General features: G+C 39.4%; 1 protein-coding gene across 3 annotated transcripts in view; it reads left to right on the top strand.

Moving 5' to 3' along the window:
- The window catches only part of LOC124255807 (death-associated protein kinase 1-like), a 149,178-nt gene that overhangs the window by 120,858 nt on the left and 2,582 nt on the right, over positions 1-25,738 (top strand). For 2 of the 3 annotated variants that reach the window (XM_046689739.1, XM_046689741.1), the window contains 15 exons: positions 12,157-12,276; positions 15,610-15,708; positions 17,558-17,656; positions 18,111-18,209; positions 19,011-19,109; positions 20,686-20,784; positions 21,666-21,764; positions 22,250-22,351; positions 22,955-23,053; positions 23,240-23,317; positions 23,558-23,741; positions 24,002-24,109; positions 24,496-24,690; positions 24,949-25,208; positions 25,324-25,512. In XM_046689739.1, coding sequence (XP_046545695.1) covers positions 12,157-12,276; positions 15,610-15,708; positions 17,558-17,656; positions 18,111-18,209; positions 19,011-19,109; positions 20,686-20,784; positions 21,666-21,764; positions 22,250-22,351; positions 22,955-23,053; positions 23,240-23,317; positions 23,558-23,741; positions 24,002-24,109; positions 24,496-24,690; positions 24,949-25,208; positions 25,324-25,512 — 1,929 coding nt within the window. The remainder of the gene's footprint in view (positions 1-12,156; positions 12,277-15,609; positions 15,709-17,557; positions 17,657-18,110; positions 18,210-19,010; positions 19,110-20,685; positions 20,785-21,665; positions 21,765-22,249; positions 22,352-22,954; positions 23,054-23,239; positions 23,318-23,557; positions 23,742-24,001; positions 24,110-24,495; positions 24,691-24,948; positions 25,209-25,323; positions 25,513-25,738) is intronic. The other variant, XM_046689740.1, reaches the window with a different exon arrangement.

A 25,738-nucleotide genomic window follows, 5' to 3' on the forward strand; every position in this document is an offset into this window, starting at 1 on the left:
GCTGCTTCTCACTATTTCACTTACGTGAATAATACTGAATATATTTTCTTCCTGACAGACTTTTGAAAGGAAATGTTTGCACTGCAAATTTGCAAACTGGCCCACAATATAAGTACGTGTTTGACAGTCAATAGAGAATTAAGAAATTAGGCAAATCTGGCTGAGTTAGTCAATATTCCCTTCTGACTAATTCTGTTGTCTCTCTTTCTATGTTATCACCTTTTGATGATAAGACTTAATGAGATGATAAGTTAAAATCAGTAATAAAGATTCCACCTGTTTGTCAAATTTTGTATAAGGATTGTTTAACAGGTTCAGGGCAACATCAGGTTTCTCATAGTCTTGTTAAAATGTACCTGTAGCTTCAGATTAATGAAAACTCTGTGGACATTATTTCCAGATCAATTCAAACTTTGTCAAGGTAGTGATGACAACCTCACACGATGTTCTAGACGTACGTGAACTAACACAAGTTGAAACGAACTGTTTATCTTCTTAATGAGGAAAAACAGGTAGACCAGACAGTTTTATTTACATTTCCTCTTTAATCAACATGTCACATGTAATGAGACCTGTTTCCTTATATGAAGTGGAGATCACTGTCTTGATGTACATCCTCTTGCTTTGATATGTAGTGGTATGTCACTTCTACTACTAACATACAGCGTGTGAGACGGACAAATGGTTTGATAAACATGCTGAATGTTGACCCCTACTTGACACAACTACACAGCCAGTTTCTTCACTGTTCACATACAGTTGTTCTGTTTATAAATGAGATAATACATAGTTAAAAAACAATAGCCTGAAAGTTTGAATAACATGATATCAGATGATTGATCTTTCCATTATTGATCTGCATTAAGTCAACATGTTGATGATCAAATTTGATTTTATGTTCATTTGTTAGTCACAGTTAGCCATCAACATTAAGTACTAAATGCAATGGGCGGTGGTGCAGCTTAGTAGTTAAAACATACACTTCTCATGTCGAAGACCTGGGTTTGATGCCTCATATGGGTACAGTGTGTGAGATTTATTTCTGTTGTCCCTCACCATGATATTGCTGGAATAGTGCTAAAAGTCACAGAAATACTTGCTCATTCACTCACTCACTGAATGTGAACAACAAGATTCACCTGTAGTAATTTGCATTAGATTTTGTCAATGTCAACATTGTTCTGACACATCCAGGTAACAAGTTGGCATCATAAAACAGATGATTCCTGTAATAGGTGATGTGACATTGCAAAATGGACGACAGTCATTTTCCTCAAACAAGGTAGATGTTCTGAAAGACAGATCCTTACTGAAATCCCCGTTGAAGTTGATTGGCTCGAGAAGAGTAAAGCACCTGCCCCAGGTCAGTTGTGTGTGAAGCCTGGGGGAGCCCCAGCCCCAGGAACAAGCATTTACTTCCCCATCACACTCACCATATCTCGTTAAGGGGCTTAACACCTTTTTCAGGAGCATCCATTACACACAATAGCTCACTCTTTATTTGTAGATATTTTTGGGGTTTGGGTTTGTACCTATCACTGATTACCTGGCTTAGTAGGATGTTGTGATAATTAAAACTCAGGTAACATTGTCATGTTGGTTACTGATCACATCCTTTCAAGCTCATAATTGTCAAGAACATGTTTTCATATTTTGCATAAATATCATCATGATGATATTCCTGTCCAAAGTCAAGAAAACTGACATCAAGTGTACTTTTGAGTACATTAAAAAATGTCCTGGAAATTGAGAACAAAAACTATGACAAAATGTTGTTTGGGTAGATATTCTGAAAAGTCTGCACTCTTGTGCATTGCCCCCGTGGTGTTTAGAAATGCCACCAAAAATGGATGAGTGTGCACTTTACTGGGTGTTGATGTCAGGTTGTGGGTAAGTGTCAATGTTTGTCAGTGCTGTGTGCACCTGCCTTACAATCAGACTGATCTTTACTTCCAATATTGACCAAACAGTAGCTCCTACGTCTGCTCACCTGCACACTCTGTTGTCTACACTGCAGCATGCGTGAGGTGGCAGACGGCCACCAAAGTACTTTCGCACTAAACATCAATTCTTCAGGTGCAAGATCACATTTCCATGTATTTTTTTATTATTTTGTTCGTGAAGTACTGTCTGATGATAAAAGCCTTCCCAAAATGATTACTCTACCCTGTGAAAAGAAATGGGACATAAAACAAAAGTGTAATCCAGCATGGGTGCAAACTGAAAATACCTTTTGGATTCACCAGAATGTGTCTCTACACACAACTCAACTGCATGGTGAGGAACCAGTCTAGTGTGCAATGCTTTAGCCTTAAGTGAAGCAAGTCTAGATTTCCTCAGGTTCTGAATTTCCTGCTGGGGTTCCAGTGTTCACGAATAGCGTCTGACCCTCTGACAAATCCGGCAGATTCGCCAACGGTCAGACAGAAGTCTACAACCCGCCAGCCCCAGTGTCTGACTGTATATTTCACAATGACTCTGACTGAAGTTGTTTTATGTGACATGAGACACTTGTTTGCTGTTTATAAATCTTATGTTTGTTAATAATTTCAATGTCAATTATAAGAAATATTAAATCTGAAATGTGTGTTTAATTTTATTCCATGGGTCCTGTGCATTTTCAATGGGTCAGACAGACATCTGAAACTTACAGGACCTAATGTCCTGTGACTTTGAAACACCATTTGTGAACACTGGGGTTCCTTTTCTATTTAAAGGAATTATTTGTTTCTACCAAAACTGTATATTCAGAGACTAAGCTTTAGTCTCAAATATGTGGACAAACACATTAAAGTTTCCTTGTATATATCATAACAAATAAATATTTGGGTGTGTTGATGAAACACATCTTCATCATGATTTGGAATTTAACATCAATGCTTGTTACGTAGAAAAGTCTTTTGATGTGTGTTAATTGTCCTTTTGTGGAGACAGAATTACAAGGCAGTATCAATCTACCTGTAGAAACATTCTGCCTATGTCCTAGCTTGTGGGGCTTTGATGGCTGATAGGGCTGTTGTGTCTGTGGACAGAAATTTGTGGAAAACACTTTGATCATGCCAAGATCACTCCATCATCCAGATCAGAGACTAGGCCATGACTTGTCAAACTGACTTCCATCATATTTCTATTTTCCTCTTATACAGGAGTGATGTAATTTGCATCATTTTGTTTTCTTGAATTATCACAAAGTAAAGTTATCATACTAAGGAGCATACAAGGTACATCTGTGTTACACAAGGCATCTAGAAGAATTTTGAATCATTATTAACCACATTAATTAAACACTTTTTGTACAATTATTCTAACTGAATGAAAGTAATAAATAAATGAATTGTGGCAAGGCACTGAAAAGGAATTTGATTAGGGTTGAAAATCCGGAAAGCAATTCATTCTGGCACAAAAGAGATTGTATCCAAGAGGTGTGACTCACTGGGGATGCGAAGTATTTGTGTTGTATAGTTAAAAACACCATGCATGATCTGCCATGGGTTTCTTCTGCCTGAGTGAGCATGCTTCAAAAGGCTGAACAATTTTATGGTTTAGTGTATCTACTTTCTTTGAAGTAGAAACAGATGATCTTCAGTATCCATCAACGTCTCCTGGTTTTGATTGTCATATATTGAAAGAGTGATTTTTTTCTCATGTCCTTTATTTCCAATATAAATCTGAATGTGATCTACAGGTTATATGGCATTTCAAACAGAAATAGCCACAGCCACTTGTCACAATAATCAGCACTGGATGACATCTTGTGTCGAAGTATCACTAACAAATACAATGATATGGTCCATGCATCACCATGCTGTGAATGATGAAACCTGACACTGACATGTCATAATATTGAGCTCCAGTACATGGTTGCACTTCCTGACAAGCAGGTGCATGTACTCTAGAGGATGTCAAGGAACCCTGATCATGCCCAAAGGCCACTGAGAGGAGCTTGCTTACTCATACAGCTATATAAGCTGTTTGATTAGTCCAGTGTTAACTGTATGTTCCCCTGTGTAAACATCCAGGCCGAGATATTGTTCACACAGTTCTGAAAGTGTGTGGGCTGAGATTTAATGATCTACCTGGGAGTATTTGGGTCACGGTAGTGGTAAGGGGAGATAGGGTATTTGATCTGTTGTCCTGATCCCGGGATAAAATCACCATAGTAAGGTTGCCAGGAAGTGGCTTGACTAGGAGGACATGATCACTGTTTGGTATCAAACATTCAGATAAAAAAACTGCCTTAGATGTTTTGTCATTCAATTATAGATAAGGTGTTCATGGGAGTAGAGGGTTTAATATCAGTGGAGACTTTGGAATGCATTGTTGAATATTAAATTAATGTCAAAGTTCACTTAAAGGATATTGATTATGTAAGTTACTTCATAAATCTGTCCTAATATGTTGGTTAATGATGAAAAGTATAAAGCGAGTGAGGGTCTGAAAGGGGCTGTAAAGAAATGCTGGTAATTTGTCATCATCATCTGGAATAGACTGCCTTTGATCTGTTAGCCTGAGACTTGCAAAACTCTGGATCAAGTTGTTTTCTAAACCTACCTGTGTGAAATGAGCTGTCGACATGTTGAAAATGATCAATGCTATCTACTCCTTGACCTGATGATCAGTGACCAATCATTCCACAGAGCCTCTGTGATGACAAATCTATCTGCTAAGTCACAGTGGAGAATTCTTCTGCCCATCTGGTCGTATCATGTAGTTTTCCAGCCGATCACCCAGCACTCAATCAATGTTGGGCTAACATTGTGTCTATCTCATGCTCTCATCATTGCGGGATCTTGAAGTTATTGAAGTAGATATTAAAATATATGTTTGGTTTGATGGGAAGTGAACCATCTAAAGTGAAAATAGAGACATGATTACAAGACATCAGATGAACTGTAATGTCCCGAATTCCTGAATGTCCCAAACCCTAGCTACGACCTGACTATCCACTGAAAGTGTTCCCTCATAACCCACCTCCATCAGTGGATCATAAAACTCAGGGACCCCACCCCAATCAGTAACCTTGTTCACATCCTACGGAGAAAGAACATAATCACAGCTTGAGCCATTAGGATAAGCTTAAAATGTATAAATTGCAGCAATAGTCATGCACACAGCAGTGCTCAGCTTGAAAGTGAATATATTTAATGGAATATTGATTTGTGAGCCGGGATTAAGTGAAGAGCGAGTTACTCCACATAAGCTAAGGCCTCCATACACATGAACTCGTCTGACATTGGTTATGATGACCAGTCAAGTGTGGTAATTTTCCATAACAACTTTTCAATTACAGCTGTCATTTAACCGCTACATACCAGACCTAATTAGGTTTAGTCGCTGCTGTCAGTGTGAGTGACAGTTTAGTAACATACACCCTGATTCCTGTAACAAGCTTGATGATGGGAGACCGCATCCATCATGGTAGAGTTGATCACTTGTACAAGGAAATATGGAGAATAACACCTACATGCCATCAAGTTCAGGACAATCATTTTTAAGGTTCAATCAACGATCTGTGTGTGTTGCAGCTTTGTGTAAAACACATGCAATTACCATTGATTTATGAGATCATTAAGTTCATAAGGTAGTAATTACCATCATTATCCCATTCCAATGATAATAATATTATTCTGATTGGCAAAGATCCAAGTAAATGTTGTTTAAGTATTTTTTTTAATCAATATCCATACATTGAATTCTCAAAGTGTAGTTGCTGTTAACATGGGATACATAATTAATATTACTGATGACCTTTGCTTAGCAGTGAGAGTGTATCAGCTCTAAGGCACCGACATGTGTTTTGTTTGTGTTGCTTGAGATATTGCCTGTGGAGAGTATATGGGACCTTAGTGATATTAATCTGTAGTTGGTCAATAACCACAACATGTCTGATGTAGGTATATGTATATTCAATACATTATATGACTTTACCGTGAACTGGATTAGGCATACAGTATCACGTTTTAGGACTCACAATGCATTCATGCAGGACTTTATATTAGGAATGGAGTCTATGTTAGCTAAGGACTGAATAACTGAATTTAGAATTTGCATGGTTCATGTATTTATGCCACTAGATATCAATATTTCAGCTTAATAGAATCATTGAAGAACAATACGAAATATTTACACATCTCTACTGTAGCATATTGTGAACACCAAGTATAGGTCTTCAAGTAATTTTGTACATGATGTCCCACTGTGATAATTGTCCATTTATTCACATTATGATTCATATATTCACAATATAATGTCCTATATATGATTATTCTATATCGGTTGAGATTTGATAAGGATACTATTGCAACAAGAAGCTATTGTCCTCACATTGTCTCAGCAGGAACTCCTGTCATCAGGTAGGTAGATTTACAAGTACAAAGTATGGCATAGTTTAAATAAACTTGTGATATGTGAACTTAGATGACTAAACTCACTTTTTCACTGATGAGTATGTTGTATATTATACATGCATGTAGCCATAGTGTTGGTGCCATCATACCATTGTCTGATGCCTTACATTGGTCAGCTGTGGAGCCGTCTTTTGTATAGCCCCATGGTGTCATTGCTAATGTTCCTCAAATCAGCATAAACATTGCTTACACACAATCTAAAGGAAATGTCACATGTTATCTTGTTGCCATAAAGAATTATTCAATACAGCCCAGTATCATTGTCTCTTTTCATGAGAGACTGTGAGTGAATTTAATCATTACAATGTTTCAGCAATTTACAGCTGGACTGATTTGAGACTCTACTTTAGTAATTTAAACTTTTTTGTTAATAATGTATTCAACCTCAGCCAATGTTATAAGCCCATGCACACACAGATAAACTGAAGTTTGAAAATGACAAGTGTTAATTGTACTGGAATGTGCCCATTTTCACCTGCAATGTGTCATATTGTACCATTCACACTGATAGCCTAATACTGTACGCTTGTGTGACATCGTTAGAGCTCAAGGCAGTGTATTTGATACAGGAATCTCTACATGTCCTTGGGCTACAAATTACTTAGCTGCTTCAGATTTATGATGATTTATCTGCTTCAAGCAAAGAAATCAAGACTATCATAAATTTTCGATCCAGTGTCTGCATTGACCGTATTCATTAGAACCGGAATTGTTTTCTTTCACTTATAGCAATAGTTCTTTGTTTTGTGTTTACTGTTAAACAGGGTAATAAATTCAAGCAAGACTTCAAGGACCCGTAGTTATCCCTTCAGTCAAATAGTAAATGTTGTGCTTACAAATGCTTCAGTTCATTACCCGATGCCAAGAAATATTAAACCCAGGACTTTAAAACACTTTATTCTTAGATTTTAATAGCAAAATTCATATGGAACAACTTAATTTAAACTGGCTGACATAATCATATTGCAGGAAAGACTGTAAGTTCTGCCTGAGTGAAAACATTACTGCACTTGAGGACAAGTTTCACCTACTTCTGTGTTATCAGGACTACAGTCTGCTCCTTCAAACAATAATAAACCATTTTATCAGGAAACTGAAAAAATCAAGACATTTTAAGAGCTGCTGATCTAATCTTTATTTAGTGTCAGAATAGCTTAGCTGTTTTATAGTTATGTAAGATAGCTTTGTGGCTGAGCACAAAATGATCAGTGAAAATAATGTTTCAACCAAGCTGAAGTAGCTAGCCCTCAAGGCATTTAGTCATTCCAGAGTTGCCAGTATGCAGTTGTGACAGACAATATGCAGTATGTGTGTCATTGTGTTGACAGTATGAAACACTACTTGGTTAGAGAATGTTGGCTACGCTGAGGTATATTTAGTGTGTGCAGATGTCATGGAATTGTCCCATACATACAAAGACCCCTGTTTGTTGATGTATCTTTCTGGAGTTGTCTCCCGAGATCTAGGATCACAAGGCATATTTTGGGTGCATACAGTGACTGAAGAATTAAGCCTGCACTTACACCACTGGACAAATGGGTATACTAAATATGTAAATAGAAAACTGCCATAACTGATTATTGGAAAAATATCCAAGTTAAAGAAATATTTGGCATAAGAATCCAGAGATCCAGGAAATGAACGTCATAGGTTCCTGCAAGAAGTGTCTGAATTTTTGGGATGTGACATTTATTTGGCAAATTCTCAAGTTTTGACTGCAACTTTTAGAAGTTGTGAGCTGCATATTTTGTTGGTGTTTGTATAGACATAATTCCCTAGACATGCCAGGGCAGACAATATTGACATTAACAGATGACAAGTGAACGCCTAGTGTGACATGGAGCAACACATAGGAGAGAGGTAGAGGCAGATGGATGGGCAACCTAATGCTGGGATACAAGGAACTCATTACAACCACTACATGTAGATATGGGGGCGGTAGGGTAGCCTAGTGGTTAAAGCGTTGTCTCGACATGCAGAAGACCTGGGTTCGATTCCCCACATAGGTACAATATGTGAAGTCCGTTTCTGGTGTCCCCCGCCATGATATTGCTGGAATATTGCTAAAAGCAGCGTAAAACCATACTCACTCACTCATGTAGATGTGTACAAAAGACAAGAAGCACTGTTATACATCACTTCCCATGCACATTTATTTGATATTATTTTAAGATACATAGTTGCCAGGTTTTGTCATGCTTGTAGCAGTATGTAAATAACTATTGAGAAATAATACTTATAGAATAGTTATGATTAATTGAGACTTACACCTTGAAGGAATGTTGTATTTAAAGCTATCAAATTGTGCATGGTCAAATTTTTATGTATCATTACAGAACCGTAACTTAAATTTGTGAATAACTTTGATTTGTGGATTGCGGTAATTATCATTCTATCTCGTAAATTAAATCTTGTATGGAGTCACGAAGTGGTACTTTTGATGTACATACAATGCCACGCCTCGCTGACAAAAATGTTCGCAATCTCTGCATTACACGTAAATACACTAAATCTAATTGTCCAGCACTGAGATAAATAGCCCAAGATCACTAATACCACCAATACCAAATTTTATTTTTACAAAATGTCAAGTAAATAAGATACCGTTAGCACCAACCTTCTCACAACTCATCGTCTGCTTTCCTAGGAGTCAATACTTACTGCAATGGGCTGTCGTACATAGTGATACCCATGAAGATACGGGGTAGAATAGGTCTTCTTGCCACAAAAGGCAACTATGCTTGTCGTAAGAGGCAACAAATGGGATCGTGTGGTCGGGCTCGCTGACTTGGTTGACACATGTCATCGGTTCCCAATTGCACAGATCGATGCTCATGCTGTTGATCACTGCATTGTCTGGTCCAGACTCGATTATTTACAGACCGCCGCCATATAGCTGGAATATTGCTGAGTGCGGCATAAAACTAAACTCACTCACTCACTCGTACATAGTGATATAAAGTAACCAACTACTTAATCCACGAAACAAGGTGACATCAAATTTTGTGGGCACATGAATGGGTGATGATTGTTAATGGCTTCCGTAGCCAAACGTTTCACTCACGAGTGGAATATAAGGCATTTTCAATTTGCTGAATCAATGAATAAAATAATCAGTGAGTATACAAAATGAAATCGTGCATTTGAAATATGATTTTCACCGCACTTCTCTTATATCCACGAATCAAGGTTACGTGAATGTATATGAATTATATTTAATCGATTTCACTTCACACTTCATTTGTGTTTTGGAGAATTACCCAAATATGCTGTGGCCTCTGAAAGGTGTAGTTCACATAATGAAGACAAAAAGCCAACAAACAAAGTGGCAAAGCTTTTCCTGTGAAGCAAGAAATGATTGTTTTGATAAGGCCAGAGATCACAGGCATCGAAACAAAAGGCTGGTGTCAATTCCACAAGAAAAGCATGCAAAACAAGACTATCTTTAAAAAGGTGTATCCTTGAAAGTTTGGCACAGTGAAGGATACTGAATGTGTCAGTCTTGTGGGTATTGTGTGAACTCCCTTGTGTAATTATGAAAGAAATATTTCCTTCAACAGTAGGTTCAGAAAAATATAGGTCTCATTGCTCTGAAGTAAATAGGTTTTCTTTTAGCGATGAACAAATTTGTTTGGTTATATTTACTGTGTAAGGTTAGACTTTACACAGGAAATGGATTACACAAATGTGCATTGTTCTGACATACTAAACCTGTACATTTACAGTATAAGCAATTATAACACAATGACTGAAAATATGGTGATGGAAAGATTGTTGTTAGCATATAGGTATGGATAGGAATATAAGTGTTGGATACATAGACAGATAGGTATGGATGGGAATATAGGTGTTGGATAGACACATAGGTATGGATGGGAATATAGGTGTTGACAGACATAGGTATGGATGGGAATATAGGTGTTGACAGACACATAGGTATGGATAGGAATATAGGTGTTGGATACATAGACAGATAGGTATGGATAGGAATATAGGTGTTGGAAACATAGACACATAGGTATGGATGGGAATATAGGTGTTGACAGACACATAGGTATGGATAGGAATATAGGTGTTGACAGACACATAGGTATGGATAGGAATATAGGTGTTGGATAGACACATAGGTGTAGATGGGAATATAGGTTTTGGTTAGATGAATGGATGTAGATGGGAATATAATTATTAGATAGCTAGGTATGTATTAGAGTATTGGAAAGACAAAGTTGTTCTCAAATGACATTATGTATGTAATGGAGAATGCTGTTGAAGGAATCTCTCAAGGAATGAAAGTGACATTCCTCTAAATATGCAAGTGTGTGTCACATCTGGGCAGATGGATGTAAGAATTTCACTGGATTGTTTTCCCGGAGCACTTGCAGTCTCATTCACCTCTGGTATATAACACTTCCTTCATCAATAATGCATTCATGATATTTCCCAATATCTCAGCCCAGGAAATGACAGAAGGACTCGCAGTGATCACCTCATTCAGGCAGCAGGAGTGTTTCTCCGTGTCAGTCTGCCACGCTTCCTGTGTTGTGTCTCAAGGACATCCATTTCTTTCAGATAAGATTATATCAGGGGAGGGCATGAAGACCATGAACTCCACACTGTGTCAATATGCAGCACTGGCAAGTCAGACTACAAGAATGTGTATTTCAATCATCTACATTGATATTATGATTGATTACACTGTTAAGCCAACAGATAGATAAGAGAAAAACATGGCCTTCTCGCAGCGGGAGTGTAGAATGTTCAAATAACCTGGTGGTAAACACTGAATTAACAAGAATGAAAAGCTTGCTGACTTAACAACTTCTATTTGAAGGACTCACGCTCGGACACACCTAGGTTTGATACAAAGACAACAGAGAAACACTGTAGGTAGCACATACATTTGGAAAGTGGGACAGTTACATTGCTGGTTAAAATAAGCATGGAGGATAGGACTAGGAGCTCTGCTTCTTTAGTGTGATGTTGCAAGGGATAACATGAAAATCATTGCTATTGTCACACACAATAAACATGTTTGTACAGTAGAACTATAACCCTGCATGTGACTTGCTCAGTAAGCAGCAGTCAAAAAGACATTCGTGTCATTACTCTTACACACAATTTCTATGCTATCTCAGTCAGTGAGCCCTGAACACAAGGCTACATTGAAAAGCTATATTTAGTAAATCCTACTGTATTGGAGGCCATGCTTTAATTTACCTCTTGCAGTGCTGAGGCACTTGCTGCACAGAAATATTTGGTCAAGTGATACGTTTCCTTGAAGCTGTGCAGTACCTGACTAGCATCATGCTGTATGACCTGTGAATCTCAAGTCATACTAGGCTCTGGATACCTTGTGATATAAAAATGGAATCCAATTTGGTCATGGTAGAGGTGTGTGCAAGTGTTCTTGTGGGGGATATGTTATTGTGTGCTTTGTAGTGAAATTGAATGCTGTTCGCCTGGATGTGGGTCAGACAAGATGTGTAAATATCCCTTCAAAGGATTTCTCTCATCACTTTTGGCTGAATCCACAAATACCTGTAAATATTTGACAGTATTTGCTATTCAGATGTCTTAGATTTCTCAAACTAGTATAGCATTCAGTGTCACTTGCAGCATTCAAGGTGCGAAGGAACACTGATGCACTCTCACTCTGGACGTGGCTTGACAGCGACAAATCTATACCGCAAATCAAATATGTTGGACGGATGCAGGATAACTTATAAAAAAATGTTTGTGTTATTTTCAGGAAAAAGCTGAGAACTTTGTAATGGCTGCCCTCTTTTGTGCCTCCGAAGAAGGAAATGTTGATGGATTAAAGGATCTCTCAGAAACAGCCAATAATATAGATCTGAACACTGCAAATAAGGTATGTGAAATGATTCTGTTGTCCTGTTCATGACAACATATCTGTATTTAAATGTCAGTTCTCTTCTCAGTCAGCAGCAATGTTTGTCTGTGTATGGCGAATTGATTGTTTCACATCACAGTTTTACATGACATTCCTAAAATGTTTTAGGACATTGGTTTCAGATGAGGGGTATATGTTTGTTAAACATGTCAGAACATTCAAATCTGTTTGTTCTTGGGGAACAAGGTGTTTTCTTTTGTCTCACAACCTATTTTTGTGAATTGGCTTCTTAATCTGCACACTGTTTACATTAAATCCAGTTTTTCTACTTGGTGCCAGTTCAATACCCGTCTTTCCACATTCAGTTTCATTCTTGTCATTATTTTCCTGCAGTTCTTTATCTGAAAGTATCCTGTTTAAATTTAGAGACATCCTGCAGTATTTAGAGAGATCGATTAAATGAAAAAGAATGAAAAGCTAATTCCATGTTTGATGGATTCGTTAATATTGGCATTGTACTCATGAAGGAAGAACATTATAATACTCACTGAATTTGCCATGTAGTAACATGAGAAGATGTTTTTCACATGGACAGAATTTCTGCTGAAGTGTGTGTCTTTTGTGTCTTGAGGAAACATCCCAGACAGGATATATACTGAATCTATCATGAACAGACTCACAATGTAGGATGTGTTTGTAATACTACCCAGAGAGTCACAGCTTCACTGAGAGCAGGTTATTCCTCTGTCAGCAGTTGGTATATGGAAGAGAAACATGATCTGTTCAACACTTCTCTTCTATTTTGATGCATAACTTTCACCTCTGTTGATGAATTTCTTTAGCATTCTTATAAATTATACCACTTTGCGTTAGATTTGTTACTTCATATATCAGTGCATAAAAAATATAATGAACCTCATTTTGCCAGTCTGGAAAGAGAGCAGAATGATTTTTTTTTTCATGTTTGGTGGCTGAAGGGCCTTCAATATCTCAGACATTACTCTTCATTCCCACTCTTGGATGATCCAAAATATGATCAGTTATGATGAGCCCAATACAATGTGCATGATCAATGTGAATATAATACATCAGGGAACCATGCAGTGTGCAGTGACTGAATGGTGGGCCTGCCTATTCAGTTATTTAAACACAGACAAGGATGTACAGATGGTTACTGGGGAGATGCTTTATCTAGGGTTACCAATGCCTCTAAAGATCTGTCTCCATGATCTGTATTGAGATAGAAATAATGCTACAAACATAATCAATAGTGACAACACTGCTGGTATTATTACTGGAACTCAACTGACAGGAAGTCCAGCTTTGCACGTATGCTGGTAATTGATTTGAATCCTCAGTAAGTGACATGAGTAGGTCAGTGGGCTGCCTTGTCTGCAAATCTTCTGTCTCGGTACAGGATATGCTTATTGGCAATACTGCCTTACAGTTAACAAGATACTGATGGTACTTGCGGTTCCCCTGTACCATCATCTGGTCTCGGGGCTGCCTTGTCTGCAAATCTTCTGTCTCGGTACAGGATATGCTTATTGGCAGTTCTGCCTTATAGTTAACAAGGTACTGATGGTATGATGGTACTTGCGGTCCCCTGTACCATTGGACCCTTGAAGATCCAGGTTAGAATTGATCTTCAGTAACACATGCTTGTCGTAAGAGGCAACTAATGGGATCGGGTGGTCAGGCTTGCTGACTTGGTTGACATATGTCATTGGATCCCAATTGCGTTGATGGATGGTCATGCTGTTGATCACTGGATTGTCTGGTCCAGACTCTATTATTTACAGACTGCCACCATATAGCTGGAATACTGCTGAGTGCGGTGTAAAACTAAACTTACTCACTCACCCTTGTACCATCATCTGGCCCCTTGACACAATCAGTCTGCTTGTTATAAATAGATTAATACAAGACTAAATATATTTCATTTATGATTCTGATGCAAATGATAGTTTGAATCTTATATTATTAATGGAATGCATTGATTGTGTAAAGTTATTATAAAATGTTGCAAATGTAAAATGTCAAGGTAGAGACACATGATAGGTCGGGGGGGGGGGGTCATCATCTTGTATGAATACACGCAACAGGCAGAAAAACACTTACCATTTGTCAGTGAATTGATATTACCAGTAGCTGAAGCTGCACAGATTTGTTGCACAGAGCTGTATGTATGAAAATGCATGAGTCTGTAACCAAGACAACTGAAAAATGCAGTTCTGTTATGTGTGTGATAACAATGGTGGCCAGGATCAAGAGATGCTCAAAAGCATGGTGGAATTTTAAGTTAAGTCATCTCTGACATCAGTTATGTATACTGACCAAACTTTTTGATACACCCAGTCGTCTTTGTTGTCATTGCGCTGAGTTGGATTCAAGTGGTGTTTTTGTTACCAGTTTAGGTGATGCTTGTGCTCTGAATATTCATGACGTTGCAAGCTATAGCAATTGATCAGAAGCTTTTGTCAAATGTTTTCAAATATAATGGCAGACAGTTGTTGAGAAAATATAGTGAATGAGGTGTTGCTTAGCTATGGCTCTGGTTGCCTAGGAAACCGAACCCCAGTGCAGTGTTTCTAGTGTTTTGTTCTATTACACGTGTCGGTTTTTTGAGATAATATGTGATGTATGAGCTGAAATGAACTCCTACAGAAGAAATGTGATCCCAGTGCTAAGTGTTATTGCTGCTCTTTGGGAGTATGTATTGTGAACATGAAACAGACATATATACAGTTTACACAAACCCAACTGATGTTTACCCACAAAGTGTGGTGTCACGCCATCTGTGAAAATATGTCATCTCACTAAGCAGTTGAATGTAGGAGTCCTTTATGAAAGTCATGTTTTGGGCAGTAAACTGACACACAAATTATGTACACTGGGATACGAGCCAGACCTAGATGACATCATGGACATTCAGTGGGATCATGCGATCACAGAGTTCTGTCTTTCGTGATTGAATGTTTCAAGTTTGACAGATATTTACACCAGGGCCTAAACTTTGTGATGTATCTTGTCAGAACATAACACTTGCATGACAACATTCAAGGAGTGTTTGAGACTTCCCACACACTTCAGTGCTTGCACCCTCTAAGGAAATGAGATCATAAGGGCATCCAGTATTATTTCTGTATTGCAAACTAATGTGGTATGTAATGGTCTTCCTGTTTTAGGAACATTCAGTGGATTATGGAAGTTTCTTGCAACATTGTCATTTACAGAACATTCAGGCATCTATGTCCACTATGGGAACACCACCAGTGAATAGCTATAGGTAAAGCAGATGCTTGTTTACAATAGATGCATGTTGTTTAGAATAGATGCTTGTTGTTTCAGCACGGTGAGACTGCAGTACACATGGCAGCTAGTGGAGGCCATGTTGACGTCATCAAGTTCTTGCAATCCAAGGGTGTGGATGTTGGAGTTAAAGATAAGGTGAGGATGAGTTCCATGTTTGCACAGACATAGATGTGATTGTCCACAGTTAAGGGTGGGGAAGATGGGTCTGGGCTGAGGTCAAAGCCAGTGGATGAGTGTTTAACTAACACAGGGAAGTGATTGAGATGACCAGGAGAGTCCTTAGGGACAATACTGAGTGATGTGTAGTCCTTCTAAAAGGGTTAGCATTGTTTGATGAATTTACTAAGCCCTTCACTGTCCAGTGTGGAAAGAGAAAGGTGCTCTGATTAGAAGGTTTTACTGCTCTAACAGCTTACGGGGACATAAAGGGATGAGGTGTATTATTGTCCAGTTGTACCATACTCTCACCAGGGTAGTAAGTTCATTTTGAAGAATGTTAACGTTACCCCTGCCATTCTAGAGAGTACGTGTTATTGATCCCCATGTCATGAGAGAGTTTTCTATGGCCTGATCATGGCTCTGTCAATTGATACTAGCAGGATATACCTAGGGCCAGCCTCAAACTGTTACATATTTCTTCAGTTTTAATCAGTTTTACTGGAATTTCGAAAAATCAATCATAAACTGTTATTTCTTGGGAGGAAAGCAAAGGTTAAGACGACTGTGTAAGGTTTTGTCATGTCAGGACGTCCTAACAGTTTAGCAAAAGATGGTGTAATCCCAGCCTTAGCCGGTGTTAACAGCTTGAATCAGGCACAGCCCTGCCGACGTAGTACGTGGCTGCTGTCATTGTCACACCAGCCAGTTAACACAGAGGTATCAGGATACAGTAATCAGAGCCAACTGAGACAGTAATCACCTGTGTGAATGCCACACCTGTAAGTGTGTGTTGGTCCGTGGGTTGGTATTGTTATCAGCCCAATGTCTGCTCATTTACACTTCAGCAGAACTTTGAAACATACTGTCACAGTATTCCTTGGTGTGTATTGTTGTAGGCCATGCTGCCTGGAGAAATGCAGAGACAGTTTGTAACTGTTGAGTGATTGTCCTTGTTAATACGTCAGAAGTATGTTCAGTCATGTTTTAAGGCTTAGTTCCCTTAATCTCAGCTGAATAGTCTTAGTCAACGGGGAGATAATTTACCTGCTATTATGGTTACCTGGATAGAGCATTCAGAGTTCACACACTCACAGGCAAATTCATTAATTTTTCTACAAAATAATTCCCTCTTACTATGTACATAAACTATTGCAACAATCTTACAAGTGATAACACTTGTCACAGTGTTCACGAATAGCGTCTGACCCTCTGACAAATCCGGCAGATTCCCCAAAAGTCTGAAAGAAGTCTACAACCCACCGGCCCCAGTGTCTGACTGTATGTTTCAGAATGACTTTGACTGAAGTTGTTAATGTGGCATGTAACACTTGTTTCCTGTTTATAAATCTTATGTTTGTTAATAATTTCAATGTCGATTATAAGAAATGTGTGTTTAATTTTATTCTATGGGTCCTTTGAATTTTCAATGGGTCAGACAGACATCTGAAACTTACAGGACCCAATGTCCTGTTACTTTGAAACACCATTTGTGAACACTGTTGTCAGTAAATACAGTGTTCATCAAAAATTTTCAAATGAAAATAGTCACTCATTATCTGAGAAGCCTGTAGCCACAATCACCTACTACTGCACTGATATAGTGAAATATCCAACATGTCATCACATCCTATTTGCTTAGTACGATGATTATGCTGTTGATCGCTGGATTGTCTTGTCCAGACTCAATTATTTACAGACCGCCGCCATATAGCTGGAATATTGCTGAGTGCGGCGTTAAACAACAAACAAACAAACCACAATGTATCATCTCCAGTATGTATCCTAATTTGTCTGGTGGTGTGACAACAATGTGATGTACTTTCAGCAAGGGGACAGTGCAGTGTACTGGGCGGCTCGGCAGGGTCAGCTAGATGTCATCAAATACCTGCAGGAAGCTAACGTCCCACTGGATGGCAAAAACAAGGTACTTATCTTACAGTTATGGTGTAACCACTTATAATGCTTGAGATCTTTCAAATTGCAGCATCTTGAGGTATGAGTGAGTGAGGAAGTTGCGTTTTTTTCCACTACTTTGAACAGTATCTTAGCTTAATGTGAATGAAGTGTAGAATGAATTTGAAGTGAGTATGGTCTAATATCTTTACCATTTTGAAGAAACACGCAAGACTGACAAAGAAAGTTGTTTCAGATGCCTGGGCTAAATGTATTTATATTGAAAGTCAAGTTGTCCAGGGTGGTCTCTTTGTGTTTTTCTGACACCGGTCAGTATCGTTGTAAAATATAGAAAAACTGATATTCCTGATTTGTAAGTGAATAAAGGTACATATAGCATGGTGTTGTTTTTTCATCAATAGAAGAAAACGTTGATACCTGTCATCTATTCCATCTTTGCACTCTACCTGTGATTGTTTCCACAGTCAGGTGAGAATGCCCTCCACGTTGCTGCACGCTACGGCCATGCCCACGTTGTGGACCACCTGTGTGAAGCTGGCGTCTCCATCAACCTCCAGGACAGTGTAAGTACTGCATGGTCCTCGGAATGTCATGTACAGCATGTTACTCTCTCCGCTCAGTGTATCCAACAGTTAATGCAGGTGTACGACACCCAAGGAAATACAGTGTCGTGTTGTTAACACAAATAGTGCCAACACTAGCCAGAACAGTGGACTTGGAGGCTCAATATGGTTCTTAATTAAACATTCTTGGTGTAGATTTGGATATATTTGTAATTTTGATCATGCAACCACTTACAAGTTTATTCTGGACATCATATCGGTAACTCTCCTTGACTTATTAATTATCATGAATCCTACCCTTAACTAATATTAACAGCATGTTGATATTCTGACTTCATTGTAAGTTACATGTTCTGCTTTTGCAAGTAATACAGCAATTCATCTGCATAAATGTCAAGATGTACTCTGGGCATGTGATAATAAACTATACAGAGTTTTTCTTGTGTCACATGTGTCAAGGGAGACAACTCAATCCATGGGCAGCTGTCAGTAACCACGCAGAGGGATATTTTAAGTCATCAGTTTAATCATAGATTGTTTGTGTCAGGAGAACATGTCCTCCTTGTATTAACTGAGCTAGTTTAATTAATTTTTTTTGTACCATCCATTAGACAGACAAATTATTAACTGAAATACAAACATTAATTATACAAGTGCAGATGCTAAGATAATGTTGTTAAATTTGCCAGATTTTGTTTCAGCATGGCCTAATCATTCCTTTCCAAATTTTGATATGATTGTTTTTCCTTTGCCGCTTGTGTGTGTTGTGAGTACTAAATGTGGACCTCCGTTTCTCTCCAGCTTGGCGAGACCCCCGCTCACAGCGCTGCTTGGCATGGGTTCTCACATATTGTTCGAAGCCTATGTTTTGCTGATGCAGTTCTTGATATTCAAAACAAGGTACAACTGCTAACAGGTTCTTTTACTTTGTGGTCAGTGTTGTACAGCGTTCAGTTTAACTTTATATGTTTTGAGCCACTCGATACCCCTACTACTAATTTTCTTAATTTCATTGCATCTCATTCTGCTCTGACTGATCCTTATTGCTGGTATGATTTAGTTTCTCATGTTAATCTCAGTGTATCTTTCAGTTCTGTTGTAGAATATGTTACTTTTCTTCAAACTGATGACTTGGTCATTGCAATGTTGATTTGCGGAAGCATTGTCTACATGCATCCATCACATGTCTATAGTATGTAATAATCCCACAGGTTTTGTGGGTGTCCATGATTGTGCTGATCCTGTACACCTGTAGGTGTCCATGATTGTGTTTATCCTGTACACTGTGGGTGTCCATGATTGTGCTGATCCTGTACACTGTAGGTGTCCATGATTGTGCTGATCCTGTACACTGTAGATGTCCGTGATTGTGCTGATCCTGTACACTGTAGGTGTCCATGATTGTGCTGATCCTGTACACTGTAGGTGTCCATGATTGTGCTGATCCTGTACACAGGATTGTGCTGATCCATGTAGGTGTACCATGATTGTGCTGATCCTGTACACTGTAGGTGTCCATGATTGTGCTGATCCTGTACACTGTAGGTGTCCATGATTGTGCTGATCCTGTACACTGTAGGTGTCCATGATTGTGCTGATCCTGTACACTGTAGGTGTCCATGATTGTGCTGATCCTGTACACTGTAGGTGTCCATGATTGTGCTGATCCTGTACACTGTAGGTGTCCATGATTATGCTGATCCTGTACACTGTGGGTGTCATGATTATGCTGATCCTGTACACTGTAGGTGTCCATGATTGTGCTGATCCTGTACACTGTAGGTGTCCATGATTGTGCTGATCCTGTACACTGTAGGTGTCCATGATTATGCTGATCCTGTACACTGTAGGTGTCCATGATTATGCTGATCCTGTACACTGTAGGTGTCCATGTATGCTGATCCTGTACACTGTAGGTGTCCTACACCTGTAGGTGTCCATGATTGTGTTTATCCTGTATGCTGTAGGTGTCCATGATTGTGCTGATCCTGTACACTGTAGGTGTCCATGATTGTGCTGATCCTGTACACTGTAGGTGTCCGTGATTGTGCTGATCCTGTACACTGTAGGTGTCATGATTATGCTGATCCTGTACACTGTAGGTGTCCATGATTGTGCTGATCCTGTACACTGTAGGTGTCCGTGATTGATGCTGATCCTGTACTGAGGTGTCTGTGATTATGCTGATCCTGTACACTGTAGGTGTCCATGATTATGCTGATCCTGTACACTGTAGGTGTCCATGATTGTGCTGATCCTGTACACTGTAGGTGTCCATGATTATGCTGATCCTGTACACTGTAGGTGTCCATGATTGATGCTGATCCTGTACACTGTAGGTGTCCATGTATGCTGATCCTGTACACTGTAGGTGTCCATGATTGTGCTGATCCTGTACACTATGAGTATATATGGTTACTTACCTGTGTACATGGTGAGTATGTAGGTGTCTGATGGGTGTACATGGTGTTGACAGGAGGGGGAGACAGCCTTGCACTGTGCAGCAGTCCGCGGCAATCTACCATGTGTCAAGATCCTGCTGGAACATGGAGCGCCACTGAACCACATGGACAAGGTACCACCCTCAACACTCCATTACTTATATCTGTTGTAAATTGTTCTATAATATACATTTGCATGATGTGTTCTAAAAGTATGTCATGTGTTGTTACTTCACACAACTGTATTCTGATATAATGAGATCATGTACTTTGATGTGGATATGATCTGTTATACTGGTACTGATGTGCTGTGATATACTTTTAGGGATGTTTGTCTTTTGTGCTTTTAATGAAACTTATATTACAACGATATTCTCTCATAATCTGGGGTGGTGGGGTAGCCTCGTGGTTAATGCTTTCGATCTTCATGTCAAAGAAGATGGTTCGATTTCTGACTTAGCTATAGGTACAATGTGTGAAGCCCATTTCTGGTGTCCCCCGCCATTATATTGCTGGAATATTACTAAAAGCGGTGTAAAACTATACCCACTCACTTACTCTCAAAATCCATAGTTCCCTAAAATTCCTGTCTGAATGAAATGACAACATATAGAAGAATGTCTGACAACCATAAATTTGTCCTAAACCTGAACATTGAGAATTGCTGGCTTCGGTTCCCAGGCTATAGTTAGAATTAAGGAAGTACATTATTTGGGGATAAGTCTTTAAATTTGAAATTTTTGTAAACCTATGTTACACCCTATTTCAACACAATGTTATGCTCTGTAGAATAATCAAGACGATCATATGTCAGCCCCAGTCTAAATATACTTCCATGAGAGTAAACCTAGGTCATGTGAAAGTTGTTATTCTACATCTATTTCCTGATGTTCCTGTGCCCCATCAGTGCCACATGTGTGTGCTATGCCCTGTATGCTGGTGATGCAACCCCCTTCCCCATCACCATCTGGTCCTACTTCATGTGTATACACGACCTCCCTATTGTTCCCCACAGAGAGGAAGTACAGCTCTCCACATGGCATGTCACAGGCATCACACCTCCATAGCCCTCCTCTTGCTCAACGCTGGATGCGAGATGGATCTCATGGAGAAGGTAAAACGTGTTCCAATTTCAATATTATGGTAGGCATGCATCCTCTTGTATGATCTGTGCTTGTTTGATTGGCATTCTAAAAGTTTGTGAGTCACTAGTGAAGCATCGATTTTGTGGATAACAACTTTTTGTTTATTGTATAAAGCGACATTTTGGGGTAGATTTTTTCAGAGTTATCAACTTAGAAATGACTACTTCTCATGTCTTGATTGTAGTCACTTTTAGCTTGATAATGATGTAAGTATCTACACTAAAATGTTGTTATCAATAAAGTCATATGCTTCATTATTGATAAATATCTGCAATACTAATACCACATTTAGGTAGCGGAACATTGGCTGTAATCATGTTTAAAGTGTTTAGAAAGACCTTTTTATGTAGAATTTGTGTAGCACAGTATCATTAGTGATGTTTAGTGAGCTCCAGAAGTGCAGATGATGTGTTAGTCTGTAGGAAGTGTCACACTAGTCGTGCCCTTGTTCCAGGAGACCGGAGAGAGTGCCCTCCATGCTGCTGCCCGAGAGGGACTTCTCTCTATAGTGCATACCATGTGTGAGCTGGGCTGTAAGGTGGACACAGTCAGTGTTGTAAGTACTCCACCCGGCAATATGACATGCTTCCTATATCAAACTACATTGATTTATACTTAGCGTAGGAATTAAGTACTCTGAAGCATTGTAGCATTTGTTGTATGCTGGTGTTCATGCAAATTTAGATTAAATTTAAAATCTTTAGATCCAAATACGAGTAAATACACATATTATTAAACAGCTGCGTTAGAGGTTACCATTTCCTTACATTACAACCATAGTTATGGCCGGGTAGCAAGTCATAGATACCCACTTCATTTAAACCTGTGTCTGTATGTATGTATAGCAATATCAGGTCTCTAGAAACTGTAGTCAGTTCTCTGCCCAGGATTGTGTACTAGTTTTTGAGAAGTGCAAAAACGTTAGCTTGGTTGTACCCAAGAAATTTTCCTGGTTTTGTTGGAACTCCCATTACCATTCCTTGCTAAAACCTCCGTGTTGAATGCATTGTGAGGTTAATGGAACCCACCCAAACATGTTTCACTTGTCACCTGCAAAGTACGATCCCCAACTTCTGTGAGTAGTATTGGGCTGATATATACAAGCAATGTTTACTAAGCCTCCAGTAATGCTCTGAAACGTGAACATGTTTATCTCCAGGATGGTTTGACTCCCCTCCATCTAGCCAGCAAGGCCGGCCATATCGACATTGTCCGCTGTCTGCTACTGGCAGGAGCTAATGCTGATATTTCCAACAAGGTAATGTCACCTGTAGCCATGTATAGCCATGTGTCAAGTGATCTCTCAACCAATGACACTCACTAACAACTGAGAGCTAAATGTATCTGCATGTTGAATGTCTGTACATGCTTTAGTTGAAATGTCCCTGGTTACACTTATCTCTGCTACTATTGTACATCTATCTAATGCTAGTGTTTTATGCAGGATGGGGTGACAGCAGAGATCATGGCCCTGGCCCAAGGATTTTCTGGTATTGGAGATCTCCTCTCTAAGGTCCGAGGGGTGAGTAGAGCTGCAAGTGAACACCAAACATTGGTTACTGCCTATGGTTTTAGAGTCATTACCTGTATTTATATTCAACAAGAATCTGGAGTAAATTTGTTTTCTAAGGGGGAAAGGGGTACAATATAGTCACTGATATTCAATCCTTGATAATTGGATGGTTGTAATAACAAATGCATGTTGAATGTATTGCTACCTACTCGTGATGGAGAGCTGTATCCTGCTGTGTGGCTGTTGCAGGAACGTGGCTCCATGTACATCAGTCAGCTCATCCCCCAGCCACAGCCACTGAATCGCATCAAGCTCAAGATGCTCGGCTCAACCGGTGTCGGCAAGTCCACGCTCATCGAGACACTCAAGTACAGCTACTTCGGGAGTTTCTTTCGGCGAAGTAGACAAGGCAGCACAAACAGCAAAACGAAAAGTAAGGAAGAGTTTAAAACAGGATATTTGTTGTATATGAATTGACTTCGACATCATTAAATGCACATTTGTTGTTCAGGGTGTCTAACATCAACGTCTGACTTGCTGACCGTTGTGAGATCATTGGACAAACAAACTAATCAGCATCAGTTGTATGCAGAAATCTGTAAGAGTTTTGTTTTGCCAGTCTTATTTCCTCTAGCCTGGTTGTATTTGGTTGAATATAACTGTGAGCAATGTGTGAATCAATTTCTGTTACAGCCAAGAATAAGTTGTCTCGTCAGTTCAGCTTGCCTACCCCTCTGTGCTACACAGTGGGCAACCCCATCTACACCAAGGGAGTGGACATCCAGCAGCTGAATGTCACAGGTAGACAACCTTGGACAGTTACCTAGTCCTAGGTCAAATGCTGGAAAAGTCCCTATCTTTTAGGATCTCTCAGCAACAGTAAAAGTGTTATCCAGTAATTAGTATGACACCTCAAAACCCACAAGAAATTCTTGTTGATAAGGAACTAGCCACAGAATGTATCGGGTAACTAAAAACTCCACTGTTGAAACAGTGTTCATCGACCAACTGCATGAGTATTAACCACGTGATCTAATGGAGGGTGACAAGCATGTTCATAAGAATCAGCAAAACCTATAACTCAATGATAATATAGGAAATACCATTTGATGAATGTGGGAGAATTCCATTGCTCCAACATCAGATTAAAAAAAGCATTTTGACCATCATTATTATTACTTGTGCAGGTGTTGGAGAGATGAGCGTGTGGGACTACTCTGGCTATGAGCCATACTACATGTTGTATGACCACTTCCTCGGGGACACCTGCTGCATCCACATGGTGGTGTTCAGCCTCATCGACTCGTACGATGAACAGCTGGCTCAGGTCATCTTCTGGCTCAACTTCCTCAAGGCCAGGATTCCACTGCAGCTGCCCATAGGTGAGTTGGTTTCAGGATAGCCCTTCAATCCTGAAAACCTTCTTTCAACTGTTGCCTACCTCTGTATTCTAAAATCAGTGCAAGTGAGGCCTTTCAGGACTATCTTTGTCACCAGTACTTCAAATATTAGACAGTAATGAAGTAAGTGTGTTGAAATAGCTTAGTTGTCAAACATTGCAAAATGCAACAGTATGTTTTCACTCACTCACTCACCGACCCACTCACTCACTCACTTACTCACTCAACTTGTCTGACCAGGTCACTGTGGCAAGATGCCGAACACCCCAAAGGTTATCCTAGTGGCGACCCATGCAGACAAGGCAGGGTGCACCAAGAACAGCAAGGGCGAGTACATCAGCAAGGAGGGCAGTGGACTGCTGACCAAGGTGGCGCAGATGTTCCAGTTTGATGTGGACATTGTGGACAAGCTGTTTGTCCTGGATGCTACTGTAGCTGCCACCACTGAAATCAAAGTCCTGAAGCAGCAGCTGAGTGACATGAAGAGTGAGATTACTTGTGTAAGTACAGACAGGATTCTATTAGAATTTAAGCTTTGTAGGAAGTAATCTGGCAGCTAAATATGTGTTAGATTTGAAAACCTCAATGCTGAGTTACTACTTGATGTCATTTCAGAGCCTGCCAAAGACAACTGGGTTCCTTGAAGCTGTGGTGACAAGCCTGCCTTCATGGAGGAAGTCGTCTTCCTCCTTCCCAGTGTTATCTTGGCACCAGTTCATGGAGTACACCAGAATGAAGGTGAACCCCTTGGCCGGGGAGGGCCACATGAAGATGCTGGCAGAACAGCTGCAGCTCATAGGAGAGGTGAGGAGCACTGGTTTTAAACTGCAACAGTACCTGAAACTCCAAGATATTTTTATGGATTAAACTTCTTTATAATTTCCTGAACCTGATGAAGGGACCTGGAATGGTCTCGAAACGTCATGAGGGAAATTATAAAGAAATTTAATCCATAAAAATATCTTGGACATCAATGTACAACTTCTAAATGCAACTGAAATACCTGAAACTGATTGGTAGTTTACTAAAA

The sequence above is a fragment of the Haliotis rubra genome, unplaced genomic scaffold (genome assembly GCF_003918875.1).
Source record: "Haliotis rubra isolate DU_JTF1 unplaced genomic scaffold, ASM391887v1 Scf61, whole genome shotgun sequence".
Taxonomy (NCBI): domain Eukaryota; kingdom Metazoa; phylum Mollusca; class Gastropoda; order Lepetellida; family Haliotidae; genus Haliotis; species Haliotis rubra.